Source organism: Pongo pygmaeus, chromosome 3 (genome assembly GCF_028885625.2).
Source record: "Pongo pygmaeus isolate AG05252 chromosome 3, NHGRI_mPonPyg2-v2.0_pri, whole genome shotgun sequence".
NCBI classification, from domain to species: domain Eukaryota; kingdom Metazoa; phylum Chordata; class Mammalia; order Primates; family Hominidae; genus Pongo; species Pongo pygmaeus.
The window spans coordinates 49517449-49532480 of record NC_072376.2 but is presented as its reverse complement, the minus strand read 5'-3'; the positions used below and the strand labels follow the sequence as shown (position 1 = coordinate 49532480).

Below are 15032 nucleotides of genomic sequence, written 5' to 3'. Positions count from 1 at the left end.
ATTTCTTCTTTGGTTATGTTCTACCTACAAGTTCTATCACACTATCTCTTCTCAATGTTTTCTTTATCCCAAATAATATTAATCTTCTTTCTCAATACTTACAATACCTATTCTACAAATTTTTATTTTTTAAAGTTTTATTTTCTTCCCCTCTTTGGCCCAAGATTACATACTTTTCACATTTTTCAACTGATAAATTCTCCTCTGCTAATATATCTGCTCTACACCCTAACATTGAGGAGTCATATAAAGATGTAAGGTGAACACATTTACAGTCATTCATTCATCTACTTATTTAAGCAATATTTACTAAATGACATCATGTGTTGGGCACTGAGGATACAATGACGGAAGGTAAATGGTCCCTGGATGAATGAATTAGTGAGGACACAAACATTAAATAAATATGCATATCAGTAAAAATGAGTGCCATGAAGGAAAAAGTACATAGTGCTATGAAAATCACCATAGAAGGATCTAATTTAGAATCTGGGGGAAAAGAAAGTCTTGTTTTGATACAGAAATTTAGGCTGAAACTGAAAGGATGAAGAAAAAAAGCTAAACTAGACGAAGAGTAGATAGGTAGATTAGAGATCAGGAATGTTAAAGCAAGAAAAACAGAACTTCCTGAGGCTGAAGAATAGTGTGTGCAAGTCCCTGAGGTAAAAAAGTGCTGAAGGCCTGGTAAGAAAAAGGCACAGACAGAAGGGGTGGGGGCAGGTCAGAGCTGCTGTGGGTAACCAGCATGAGCTTGCCTGGTAGAAGAATATGAAAAAACAGAAGAATACACAAACAGTTAAGGGAAAGTGCCAAGAAGACGGACTTTCTGCTGCTGCCCACAAGCAGAGGGACTTGGAGACCATGCAGCTGAAGCAGAAAAGGGAAAACGAGAAGGAGGAGGAACCTAAGTAGCTTTGCGGTTTGGTGTCCACCCCCGTGCCCTTTGCCTGTGTGCCTGAAGCCAGTCCCACCATGCTCACATTTCCTCCTCTAGTGCTCATAGGACCCAGTACTGACGGCATTCCCTTTGCCCTGAGTTTGCAGTGGGTCCTTTTCTGTGCTTCCTTCTCAGGCAGCCTCTCTCCCCTGGGCCATTCCTGGGGGTGAAGGAGTTACTCCTTCTATGTTTTCTATTGCAGTGGGATTCACTCCAAAGTATTAAAAATAGCTTTATAATTCAGAAAAAACAAAAGACAGCCAAAAAACTGAAAGGCACATACAGCTAGAATAAGGGGAGCCAAGGAAGACTGGTAAATGTTACACTGGCATGGTGAACAGGTGAAAAGGACTCCATGAAAAACATTTAGGTTATGTCACAGATTTTGAATTTCATTCTAAGTATAATGAGAAATCATCAAAGGGTTTGTGTTTGAGGAGTACTACAATAGGAACATAAGGAATCAGATAATTCCTTAACTTTTCAATAAGTAATGTGGGAAATAGAAGTGAAAACTAAAGACAATTCTGTAGGAACATGAATTTCAAGAACATACCTGTCTACGTATCTCCTGGCTTCCACATTATCTAATGCTGTAATAATTATACCTTGTTTAGTATAGAACTCATCATTGTAAATGGTCTCAGTGGCTGGACATACTTTGTTCAGGTGTGCATCTATCTTTATTTGAGAATTTATTTTCAGAGTAGCATCAGCAGCAGTATAGCTTTTAGGTTTCTAAACAAATAATATAAGCAGAAAGAATATGTTAAACAACAAAAAAAAGACTATGATTTTTCTATATATTCCAGAGTGATAAGAATGTGTAAGTTCAGTCGTAGTCCATATATATATATATATATAAAATGAGAGTAATGAGACCAGTTTTCATTTTTGGCTTGTAGAAATTACATTCACTGTAATCACACTACGTTAATAATGCACACTAGTCCAAATAATTTACAAATTATTAATAAAAATCTAAACACCTTCTATCTTATAGCTAAGTACTTTACAGTTCTTAAAAAAAGTTAAAAATCCAATTACAATTTTTCCCTAGTAATGATGTTTGACTTGGTAAGTGCCTAGAAAAAAATGAGAACACATTCAGTAAAACACTGGAAATCAACTCTGCAGAAGATAAATTCTTAGAGGTATGAGAGTTTAATACTTTGGTACTAACATATTTTAAAATTATTATTTCTGGATGGAAATATTTTCAGAAATTATTTGTGTTCAGTTTTATAAAAAACAGTACAGTAGTTCCTCAACTGCCTTCCACAACCCCCAAAAATGCCTAAAACTACAGACAGTACCAAACCCTATATATACTATGTATTTTCATATACACACATACTTATGATAAAGTTTAATTTATAAATTAGGCATAGTAAGAGATTAATAACAATAAAACAAAACAATCATAACAATATACATTAATAAAAGTCATATGAATATGGTCTCTCCCTCTCAAAATACAGTATCTTATTGTACCACACTGTACTCACCTATTTTCGGATCCTGGTTGACCATGGCTAACTGAAACTGTGGCAAGCAAAACTGTGGATACTGCTGATAAGGGGTACTACTGTACCCTAAATATAATTTATTCTTTCTTTTCTTAAAAAGATTTAGTGACTTTTTAAAGCATGATTGTTATTTCAGGTGCTGTCACTGTTCATCTGCATTTGCTTTGGCACTAAATATCTTTAGGCCATTCTGTTTAAATTCATACATTTAGTTTTAACGGTATTTCTGTCTCTTCTCACATTCTTAGGCTGACACATTTCACTTATCAGTGTTCTAAGTGTACAAACAAATCAAAACTTTATTAGAACTCCGTAAAATAAGAATGAACAGGCCTTTATAGTTCTTCTCTAAGTAAAACGCACCAAGTTAAGCAAATACACTTTGCAACATATTTTAGTTCACAATGGACCCTGTTATTTTGTCTATTATATTTGGATCAGCGAGGCAATTAGATTAACTATGACATCTGTTTTAGTTACTTTCTGTTCATGACATTACTACGCTTAGTTTACGAAGACTTGCAATGAGTTGTTGAACAATAAAGAAAAAACTTTTTTTGTTTTAATTTTTTTTTTTATTATTATTATACTTTAGGTTTTATGGTACATGTGCTCAATGTGCAGGTTAGTTACATATGTATACATGTGCCATGCTGGTGCGCTGCACCCACTAACTCGTCATCTAGCATTAGGTATATCTCCCAATGCTATCCCTCCCCCGTCCCCCCACCCCACAACAGTCCCCGAAGTGTGATGTTCCCCTTCCTGTGTCCATGTGTTCTCATTGTTCAATTCCCACCTATGAGTGAGAATATGCGGTGTTTGGTTTTTTGTTCTTGCGATAGTTTACTGAGAATGATGATTTCCAATTTCATCCATGTCCCTACAAAGGACATGAACTCATCATTTTTTATGGCTGCATAGTATTCCATGGTGTATATGTGCCACATTTTCTTAATCCAGTCTATCATTGTTGGACATTTGGGTTGGTTCCAAGTCTTTGCTATTGTGAATAATGCCGCAATAAACATACGTGTGCATGTGTCTTTATAGCAGCATGATTTATAGTCCTTTGGGTATATACCCAGTAATGGGATGGCTGGGTCAAATGGAATTTCTAGTTCTAGATCCCTGAGGAATCACCACACTGACTTCCACAAGGGTTGAACTAGTTTACAGTCCCACCAACAGTGTAAAAGTGTTCCTATTTCTCCACATCCTCTCCAGCACCTGTTGTTTCCTGACTTTTGAATGACTGCCATTCTAACTGGTGTGAGATGGTATCTCATTGTAGTTTTGATTTGCATTTCTCTGATGGCCAGTGATGGTGAGCATTTTTTCATGTGTTTTTTGGCTGCATAAATCTCTTCTTTTGAGAAGTGTCTGTTCATGTCCTTCGCCCACTTTTTGATGGGGTTGTTTGTTTTATTCTTGTAAATTTGTTGGAGTTCATTGTAGATTCTGGATATTAGCCCTTTGTCAGATGAGTAGGTTGCGAAAATTTTCTCCCATTTTGTAGGTTGCCTGTTCACTCTGATGGTAGTTTCTTTTGCTGTGCAGAAGCTCTTTAGTTTAATTAGATCCCATTTGTCAATTTTGGCTTTTGTTGCCATTGCTTTTGGTGTTTTAGACATGAAGTCCTTGCCCATGCCTATGTCCTGAATGGTATTGCCTAGGTTTTCTTCTAGGGTTTTTTAATTTTTTAAAAACTTTTTTTAGGGTAGAACTGGCTTTTCCCTAGGTTGCCCAAGGTGGTCTGGAACTCCTAACCTCAAGCAATCCTCCAGTGTTGGCCTCCCAAAGTGCTGGGATTATAGGCATGAGCTATTGTGTCTGGCTGAAACATTTCTAAAGTAAAAGCAAATCTGCTTGACTAAAAATGGTTTTTTTCCTGACTTAAATATTTTGATCTCTATAAAAAAGGAGAAAATTAAGAATAAGCATTATTTTACAATAAAAAGAGATGTTGGTCAAACGATCAAAAGAGCACAAAAATTCTAAGTGCTAAACTTTTATCTGATTTATGACAAAGATAAAAGACAGTGCCAAATTTGCTAACTATCAAAACCTCAAATTAGAAACATATTTCTATATACTTCCTTTCTAAAATTGAATGTCAACATACCCTGGTGATTACAAAATGAAAAAAATACTGCCCGTTTCACAACTCAGGTTTCAATTCCAAAATCAATGCAAAAATCAATATTGTGCATTAAATAATTTAATATTTTCCCTTTTGTCACTCCCATTAATTGATAATTTAAAAGATTCTAATAAAATAACATGATTGTTCAATCACTATTTTCTATTTATTAAAAGGAAACTCTCTTCTTTTTTGTATAATACATGATTTAAATTTGAAACAGAATAGCAACATACCTGTATGTGATGAGGACGAAATAGGAACTGTCTATTTAAGTTGGATTTCTCTATCAAGTCAGGATCTGTAACTGTAATCTAATATCAAGAAAATATGGCTGAAATTACATAATGGATACATTTTAATCTATTTTTCTTTTCTCAGTATGACTAAAAAAGTCCTGACAAATTATTCTAAATTAGTCTGGTTGGTAAAGGTTATAATGATACAAACATTCCCAAGTAGTTACCAATACTACTCTTTTATATTTTATTTAGTTGTAATTAATGTTTTACATAGGAGCACATCAAACAAAATAGCTGAGGCCAATTGCAATTCCTGTTCAAAACTTTTTTCTAATTATCCATAAGAAAACAAAGCTTTTTAGAACTACGAAATGGATTACCTGCAGAGGAGCTAGCTCTTCTTTGTAAACTGGTATTTATTCTTAATCTCAACTAATTTGGGAAGAATGCTTACATGTATCAATTTGAAAGGAACTCTGGCAAAAGCAGAGGCCTACATACTCTGGTCTTGAACTCCTAACCTCCTAATTAGGCATGCTGCCTATTTTTGTAAATAAAGTTTTATTGAAACACTGTCATACCATTTAAGAATTGTCTACCGCTGTTTTCATGATCCTAGGGGCAGAACTAATAAGTTGTGACAGAGATCTTTGGTCTGCAAATCTGAAATATTTGCAGTCTTGTCCTTTAAGAAGAAGTCTGCAGACTCATTCTAAAGGACGCAAGAAGAAAGTAAACTCAAGATAATCTGAAGAGTATTCAAAATGCATTTGCCACTTTAGCATTTTTAAACAAGATTTGCCTAGATGTAGAATGTCTCTGACTATATTCCACATTCATTTTCTTTTAGTTGTTATTTCCCTGATATTTTTAATATTTCTGTGTAATTATGTTAGGGAGTGTCTCTTTTAATGGAAAAAAAATCAAACACAAATTATCTTTTAACAAAAAAGCTTAATCAATTCATTGTTCACTGATATTAAGGCTTTTTCTTTCCACCTCCTCCAATTCTGCTTTTCATTCCCCTCTATTTTTGCCTTGTACTGGACTGACCAAGTTTTCTTGATTCCTACTGCCCCCGACTCCCCAAATTGGTTTAGAAGCTAAGTGCCTAATGTTATGTGGTTATGCTCAAAATTTTAACATGCTTATGTGACTTAAGATCTAAAATTAATTAAAATTTCTATCTTCCTGAAAACCGAGAATATCTAAATCATTTAATTTGGAACTCTCCAGTCTGCTTTCCATGACATCAGTTACACTTAAAACTTTTAACCATCTCACTCTAAGGTTTTAAAAAATCAATACTCATGTAAATCAAAGAATGCTGACAAATGCCTCTACATACCCTTTACACACTGCCCACACAACCTAACATCTTTCAGTAAGAACAAATAAGTGGTAGTAATCTTTCATCATTTTATTTGTCAGCTATCTTTACTTTGCTCTCCCTCTTGAACTGAGTATGGAAATCTAGGTTAATAGTAATTTTCCCTTACACTATGAAGATATGCTTCCATTATCTTCTATTTATTGCTGACGAAAAGTCTATTATGCAATCTCTTTTCTTAATCTTTGCTTTTGATTTGTTTGGTACTAGTTTATCTTTCCAATTTGAAAACACTTGTCTTTCTTTAACTCTGGGAACTTTTGTCATTATCTTTGGAATATATTGCTTCTTCTCCCTTACCTTTATCTCTGGAAATTCTACTAGACCTACGTTGGACCTTGCAAACGCACTTCTTTCACTAAAAAAGGATATCTTTCTGCACTACATTCTGGGTATTTATATTTATCTTCGATTTGTCCATTCTCACCTCAGTTATATTTAAATTTTAATATTAGTGATTATACAGAAATTCTTATTTGGCTTTCTGTAAAAATTTCAGTGCCTTTTTTTCCCGTTTCTAGTCCTCTTTATCTCTGATCATTTTTAACTTTAAAGTTTGTTCTATTTTCTGTAAAATATTCTATTATTGGTAGCACTTCTATCATCTATAATTCTTAGGAGACTAATTCTTTTATTTGCCATGGCTGATTCTTGTGGTGGTTCCCTTTCTAGTGAATAGTCATTTTTTAATCTGAATTGTCTTTAATGAAGGCTGACTTTTTCTGCATAGTCCTGAGTGTGTTATTATCATCATGATGCAGTTTTACATTTGCTTTAAAGGCTGTAAGTTTTAGTGGTCTTAAATTTGTTATATTCCGTTCTCTGCTTTAAGTTTTTATATGATATAATTTTGGACCCCTTACCCTGCTGTGGTACATGCTCTGAGTTTCAATTTCTCATTAGAGACTTCTGTTTTCACTTAAAGTTTTGGACAAACATTCAAGATAGAAACACTTGTAAGTCCCCATGGCTTTCAACTTAGGATTTTTTCTTCTCTCTTGGTTCCTGGGACCCGGGAATTTCTCTTTTCAGCTTGGCTACATTACACTTAAAAAAATGTATACAGTAAGTCTGTGTTTCCAGTAGTATAGAAGCATGTCCACATTAACTTATCTTGTTTTGTTATCTGAAGTCAGTAGGTTTCTTCACTACAGTTCTTTTCCTGACCTTTATATGCTAATGTGCATCATGAATTTCCAAGGAGTTAAAGCATTTAGGTGATTCCTAAACTGATGTAACCAAAGACTTTTTTCTTTTTAAAATCACCACAAGTAACAGTGGTTTGTGAAGCAGTATTTCGGAAATGTTAATATAAACATAGAACATCTGCCTGTAACTATGATAGTAATGTATGCTCTTTTGAATTGGAATAATAAGCTAAGTTTAATAAACTTTTATAAAAGGTGAACCATCGTACAAATTTTGGCCATTTAATCAGTCTTCTGTTAGTCACCTTGATATATCTATGAAATAACTAATGGAAGATAGTTTATCTTAAAAGGCAAACAGCACCAGTGAAATAAATTTCTATTTAAATATATGACATGGCTTGCAATTAACTCACATTTAGAGTCTTAAGAATTTAAATTGTACACTGAGCTTTATATTTTTCCCATTACTTTTAATACTCATTAATTGAAACTACATCTGAGTACTCTGCAACTTTGTAATGTTAGCTTCAGTTATCTTAAACATTTAACAATAAACACTATCTAACAGAAATAACAACAGATTTTATAGTTTGCAAAGCCCTTTCATATTTGATCATCACAATAACATTATGAGATAGGTAGTACAAATGTCAGTTTCACAGTAGTAGAGAAAGAAACTGAGAAAAGAATTAATCTGCTACAAGGGAAAGAGAAGTAATTTGCTACAAGGTAACATAAGTTTTGAAAAGTGGTCACAAGGGCATGAGAATCTTCCAATTTTTAGTTTAATGCTCTATTTTCAAAAAATTGATACTTCAGATTTATGCAGTCAAATATAGGTGAAAAAAGGGCAAGAGAAATATAAACTTTTAACTCTCAAGGATTGATAACTTACCATTCCTTTCTCTTTGCTTGTGCCAACACCAAGTAGAGCAAAATTTTTTAACATTTCACAGCCTATGGCTCCACACCCTACCTACGGAGGAGGAAAATGGTATATCAGATTAAAATAACCTGACTATCTGTGAATCATTTTACTTCGAAATATTTAACAGGTTTATTTTGCCACTGTGTTTCAACGAAAAAAAAAAGTACAAACCAAATAAGGAAAAGCATAATTTTACATTTTTTTTTAAACAGAAGACATTTAAAAATTCCAAATAAAATTTAAACATTGAACTGCTTATGTAAGATAGAAATAAACACAATATAATGTTTAAAAAAAATATTCCTCCCTTTTGGACATTTCTCAAAACTCATTTACTGAATAAAACTATTCTAAGACTTCTACTATTATCTAAAATTGGTAATACTAGATTCCATATGCATGTAAAAAGCTCAGTAACAGTTGATTTTCAAAACATTATTTTAAAGATGATTAATAAGAATAAGCAGTAATTTTCAGGGCTAATTTTAATAATTAAAACAATAAATGGCAGGGAGAGTTGTTTTATGATATTGGGGAAAATTTCCCTGCCAATGCACTAAGACAATTAAGAAATACAGAATAGGCTGGGTGAGGTGGCTCACACCTGTAATCCCATCACTTTGGGAAGCTGAGGAGGGTGGATCATGAGGTCAGGATTTCGAGACCAGCCTAGCCAATATGGTGAAACTCCATCTCTATAGAAAATACAAAAATTACCTGGGCGTGGTGGCACGCCCTTGCAGTCCCAGCTACTCAGGAGGCTGAGGCAAGAGAATCACCTGAACCAGAGGCAGAGGTTGCAGTGAGCCAAGATCATGCCATTGCATTCCAGCCTGAGTGACAGAGTGAGACTCTGTCTCAAAAAAAAAAAAAAAAAAAAAAACAAATACAGAATACACTTCCATATTCCTTCATTTAGTGAGAAAAAAATTTAAAAACCCACCAATTTTCAAACACAGTTCTAGAATTTAATTTTTGAAATTATCATACTCATACTTTTACTTTAAATATATTAATTAGACCAGAAGATGGAAAACTTTTTCTGTAAAGGGCCAGACAGTAAATAATTTCAGCTTTACAGGCTGCATGGTCTCGGTTACAACTACTCACTTGTACTCTACACAATTAGACTCAAATTTGTTTTAATGAATTAAGTTGATATACGATAGCAGTTTGAACATACTATTCCCATGATTATTGATACTTACTAAGAAGATGTTTAAATTTTGCAGTTTCTGACACAAAGTGTCTCCAATGCAGGCTCTTAAGGCATCATATCTATCTCCTCTGAAAAAAATAACATATACCAAAAAGCAGAAATAAAAAACATTAAAATTAGTTTCACTGTCATTAATACCAATTTAATGTTGTACTTTAAAAGGAAATATTCTTTAAAAGTTTCCTCTAACCAATCTTAATTGAAATAGAAAAGCCCCCATAAAGAAATCCATTTTTCCTTTTTCCACTTGGCTTAATAGTCTAAATACAAATGACTTAAGTGAAGGTGACTTTGGTTTATCTAGAAAAAAAAAATTTCCTAAGCCAGAGATTTTTAAGGAAAGTTCCTAGAGGAATCTATGGATGGGCTTTGGAGCTGATAACCCACTTAAATCAAAGGCAGAAATTTGGGTTATGTGTATTTCGGTAGAATAATTCTAAACTTTTCATTCTCAAAAAGATTTATGACCCAAAAAGGTGAAGAATTACCTATATAAATAAAGACTGCAGATAGAAGTTTTTTTCCATCTAACATCATTATAGTATTTTAAATGCTAACCATTCTCATGGCATACAATTTAAAACTTTGCATTCACTATTTATCAAATAGTAAAAAGATATGACATTATTATGACACTTAAAATGATTCCTAAGTAGAGAAAAAACAACTACAAAAGTGATTTAGGAGAAAAAACCTATAAAACAAAGGTATATTTAGACAAAACTTTTAAAATCTATTTGCCTGTTAGTAAAAGCAAGAGAAATTTCATTATTACCGTGGGAGAAATTCTTCACATTCAGGTTTGCCTAGTGATTCAACAATATCTGCTGCTTCAAGATATAACTTAAAGTAGAAGATTAAAAACACAATTATTATGTATAAAACTTAATATAAAAAGAAGCTCCTTTATAGTTATTTGTCATGAAGAAAAAAATGATAAAATAAGGCAATTCGAGTAAAATATTTAAAAATATAATTAAAAATATATAATATACATTTCTATATTTTCTCATTAAAATAATGGTAAAACCTGAAGGAACTGTTCACAGATATAATCTGATTCATGTCACTTAGCCATCCTAAACATGATATATACTAATTTTAAACCAAAGGAAATTTCACCTCCAAATCTATTTTTCATAACTACACAAAAGCTTTAGAAGCCCCCATTCAATTTCAGCTATATTTGAATAAGTAACTTGATTACTTTTTGTTTTTGGTTTTTGATTTTTTGAGACAGAGTCTTTCTGTTGCCCAGGCTGGAGTGCAGTGGCGTGATCTCTGCCTCCTGAGTTCAAGTGATTCTCCTGCCTCAGCCTCCCGAGTAGCAAGGACTATAGGCGCGCACCACCATGCCTGGCTAATTTTTTTGTATTCTTAGTAGACATGGGGTTTCACCATGTTGGCCAGGCTGGTTTCGAACTCCCGACCTCAAGTGATCCGCCCACCTCCGCCTCCCAAAGTGCTGGAATTACAGGCGTGAGCCACCGCGCCCAGCCATAATTTGATTACTTTTTGAGAAGAAAGTACCTACTCTGTATTTATTTTTCAGCTTGGATATATAATCTATAATTATACATACTATGGGTATGTGTATGTCATCTATAATTTCACACACTATAGGAAAATAATCTAGGAAACCAAAATTTCAGCATTTTAAAAAATACCAAAGATAATTAATTTAAGTTAATGAAGAAAAGAACTGAGTCTTACTCTCATTAAGTAACTTGTGTGGCTAAATTTGAACATGAACAAATGGTTATTTATTTTATTATAACACAGAATCTATCTTAACAATTAATTTTTATTATTTCTCATGGTGTTATTTTTTTTTATTTTTATTTTTTGAGACAGATTCTCACTCTGTTGCCCAGGCTGGAGTGCAGTGGCACAATCTCGGCTCACTACAACTTCCGCCTCCCAGGTTCAAGCGATTCTCCTGCCTCAGCCTCCCGAGTAGCTGGGACTGCAGGGGTGTACCACCATGCCTGGCTAATTTTTCGTATTTTTAGTACAGACGGCGTTTCACCATGTTAGCCAGGATGGTCTCGATCTCCTGACCTCCGGATCCACCTGCCTCGGCTGCTCAAAGTGCTGGGATTACAGGCATGAGCCACTGCGCCTGCCCTAACGGTTATCTTTAAACCAGATTTTTACTAACGTACTTGTATTCTGTGTTGAAATAAATAATTCAGCAGCAAAAATAGCATTATGTGAGTACCTTTTAAAATATAAAAAAATGAGCCAGGCGCAGTGGCTCACACCTGTAATCCCAGCACTTTGGGAGGCCGAGGTGGGCGGATCACGAGGTCAGGAGTTTGAGACCAGTCTGGCCAACATAGTGAAATCCCATCTCTACTAAAAACACAAAAAGTTGGCCAGGTGTGGTGGTCTGCATCTGTAACCCCAGCTACTTGGGAGGCTGAGGCAGGAGAACTGCATGAACCCGGGAGACAGAGGTTGCAGTGAGCTGAGATCGCGCCATTGCACTCCAGCCTGGGTGACAGTGTGAGACTCCATCTCAAAAAAAAAAAAAAATTTTTTTAAAAAAGATAAATGGTATATTCAAAATGTTTATGGTGTTTCAACAGAGGGCCTGGAGGCAGTATCCTTTCATACCTTGCGCCAATTATTCCTGCTGGCAAAAGAAATGGGGATTTTTATTCCATCTTGTGATGTTCATACCCCATGCAACTCTAAAACCTGTACCACTCCCATGTTTTCCACTTTTGTAAGTTTATACCTAGAAAGGGAACCTGAAGGTTCATGATAGTAAAAGATTCCATGGAACAAATTCAAGAGTCCTGAGAGTCCGAGAATGCTAAGCTTATGGTACTGGAGAACAATGACCTATAAGGATAGAACATTCATTCCCTTACTATCACAACTAAGGGAAATACATTTGAGAAGGCAACTTTGGGTTATATCTCAATAACCCTAAAATATCATCCTGTTAATTTCAATCATAGACTCAAGTGTTGGAGGCACACGCTTGCATCTCTTTCATGCATCAAAAAGTATTTTAACTCGCTTTTCTAATATATTAATACTACATTATAATATGTAACACATTCCATTTCATGAGTAAAGAATTCAACTTTAAAAACTCAGAACTAACCCATTGGCACAAAGGAGAAAATTTTCCTGTTACAGCTTTCAATACTTCTTGGCTGGCAACACCTCCTACTGCTGCAGCAAGTGGAGATAAAAAGCCTTGAGCAGTCCAAGAGAGCCAATGCACAATGTCAGCATTTACATTAGGCTAAAACAAAAGCCATAAAAGACAATAATATTAACAGCATTTACACAGTACACTTAAAATTCCAATGACTAAATGTGAGAATTAGAACTTAACTTCTAAAAAAGCTATTCAATTCCCCTACTAAATAGCTCTAAAAATGTCCCAATTTCATGATAACAGACCCATTTGCTTGTTACCTTAAGTAGTGTCTCCCTTTACTAGAATCTGCCCATTTTTGTTTTTGAACTCTATATGTCACTCTAGGGCATCATTTATAATTAACTCGAATATCCACCATTTATAGTTTTTGTCAAAGAACAGTTCTGTGATGCCAGTCAGACATATTTACAAATAAACAGATTTTTTTTATTTAAAAAGTTTGTTAATGAAAACTACTATGAAAAAACCCTGAACTATGGTAAATGAAAATAAAATGATCTTAAAAATGATAAGCTATCAGTTTGTGTTGAAAGTTGTAAATAAAAACTGCAATGAATAATAACACAATGCACTTAGAGATGTTTTCAATTACACTTAAAAGTTATGTATGTCAAAACAGAACATTTTAAAGGAAATATTGGAAAACTGAATTTTAGATCTATTATTTCAGCACAATTTCTTACATGTGACAAAGATCTTTTCACGAGCCCTGTTTTCTTTCTCTTCCTATTCTTTAAACATCAGTAATCTTAATTTTATCACTAAACTTCAAGTTTGCCTAATTAATCTTCTGAAATCCTATGTAAAAGAAGAGTTCTTGTACACATAGGAGCGGAAAGAGAAGAGTTTTTATTACACTCTCAAAAATATTTGTGACACAAAATGGTTACTACTTACTATTCCACCCCTCTATTTCAACTTTCTATATCTCATTATTTACAACTATTGAGCACTAGCCTCAACCAAGATCAATTACAATTTAAATTCTGCAATTTTTGAATGCAGATATTGGTGGTGGTGATAATATTAAAAACAATGATGAGAATGATAATAACAGTATAAGTGGGCACTTACCATGCCAGGTTATATATTAAGTCCTTACATAACCTTCAAAATAATCCTTATAAATATAATTTCTATTATACAAGTAAGAAAACTGAAACATCGAAAAATTAAGTAACTTATTCAAGATTTTATAGCCAGTAAATGGTGAAGACAGGATCTGGACCCAAAAAGTCCAACTTTATAGGTTTATTCTCAGCATTAGGTTATGCAACCTCCCAGGATTCTTTATTTTTTTGGTAAACAAACATCTAAATTTTGGGAATTTTTGGTTACCATAGGATAAAGACAGCAGCCTATAGCTAAATTTCCCCAAATAATCTCCAAAACATATGCATAATCACATGAAGAGAAATGAAACAGTGTCGGGGCTTCAGTATTACTAGAAAACAGAATATTATAAATTTCAAATTACTTGTAAGTAGAAAGACAGATTGCAAACTCCATCAGCACTCTCTCCGGATTTCACATTGCTACAATCTCAGACAGAGCAGAAAATACAAAGAGATCACAGAAGAGAGTGAAAGGCCTAATGGTAACAAAACACAGTCCTAAGAAAAAGAAAGACCCACACTAAGTGCAGAAAATATTGATGAGAGGTATAAAACTGGTGGCAGATCTCAGCTGTCAAAGAATGTCATCCTCGGAGAGAAAGATGTAAACAAAAGAGGGGAGACATTCTTTGAGAGAGAAAGCTAAAGAGAGAGATGTTAAGAATTTGGTAAAAATCAAAGAGACCTACAAGACACACCAATATCTCTCCACCACAAAAAGGTCATGCATTAGAAGCTCCTTTTCAGTATCCTAAGAGAAGAGAATACTACAAAAGTAGGAATCTAATAAGCACCTAAAACCCTTACCATGTCCAAAAAGTAAGCATAAAAAGCATTCTACTATACAAAGCTAATGTAAGAAGAAAACAGAAAACCAGAATCAAAACATTTCAGCTACTGAAAATCCACACCCCTACAACTAACTAAAAGTCAGAGGATATTTAAGTGAATTATATATTCTTAACAAGCACTTGGAAACGTAGGGGAAAAAAACAACACAAAAAACCTTGAATCAGGAATTTAAAAACTAAGAACAGAAATAATCCATTCTACCCTTCCAGAAAAGAAAAGAAATAATTAAACAACATTTGACTCTGCATATCAAAATGGGCTTATGGTGTAAGAAACTTTACTGAATAATCAACTCTGAGCTATAACCTGGTAAAACTATTAGATGAAGACAAAGATTAAACACAT

General features: G+C 33.9%; 2 protein-coding genes across 3 annotated transcripts in view; one reads left to right on the top strand and one right to left on the bottom strand.

Moving 5' to 3' along the window:
• Nucleotides 1-15032, bottom strand: part of UBA6 (ubiquitin like modifier activating enzyme 6) — an 84067-nt gene that overhangs the window by 18570 nt on the left and 50465 nt on the right. For both annotated transcript variants that reach the window (XM_054484994.2, XM_063663640.1), the window contains exons 14-19: nt 12658-12801; nt 10315-10382; nt 9529-9607; nt 8288-8368; nt 4846-4923; nt 1494-1675 (exon numbers count right to left, since the gene is read on the bottom strand). In XM_054484994.2, coding sequence (XP_054340969.1) covers nt 1494-1675; nt 4846-4923; nt 8288-8368; nt 9529-9607; nt 10315-10382; nt 12658-12801 — 632 coding nt within the window. The remainder of the gene's footprint in view (nt 1-1493; nt 1676-4845; nt 4924-8287; nt 8369-9528; nt 9608-10314; nt 10383-12657; nt 12802-15032) is intronic.
• Nucleotides 742-912, top strand: LOC129035011 (small EDRK-rich factor 2-like). The gene has a single exon (XM_054484996.1). The coding sequence runs from the start codon at nt 769-771 to the stop codon at nt 910-912; it is 144 nt and encodes a 47-aa protein (XP_054340971.1). The 5' UTR covers nt 742-768.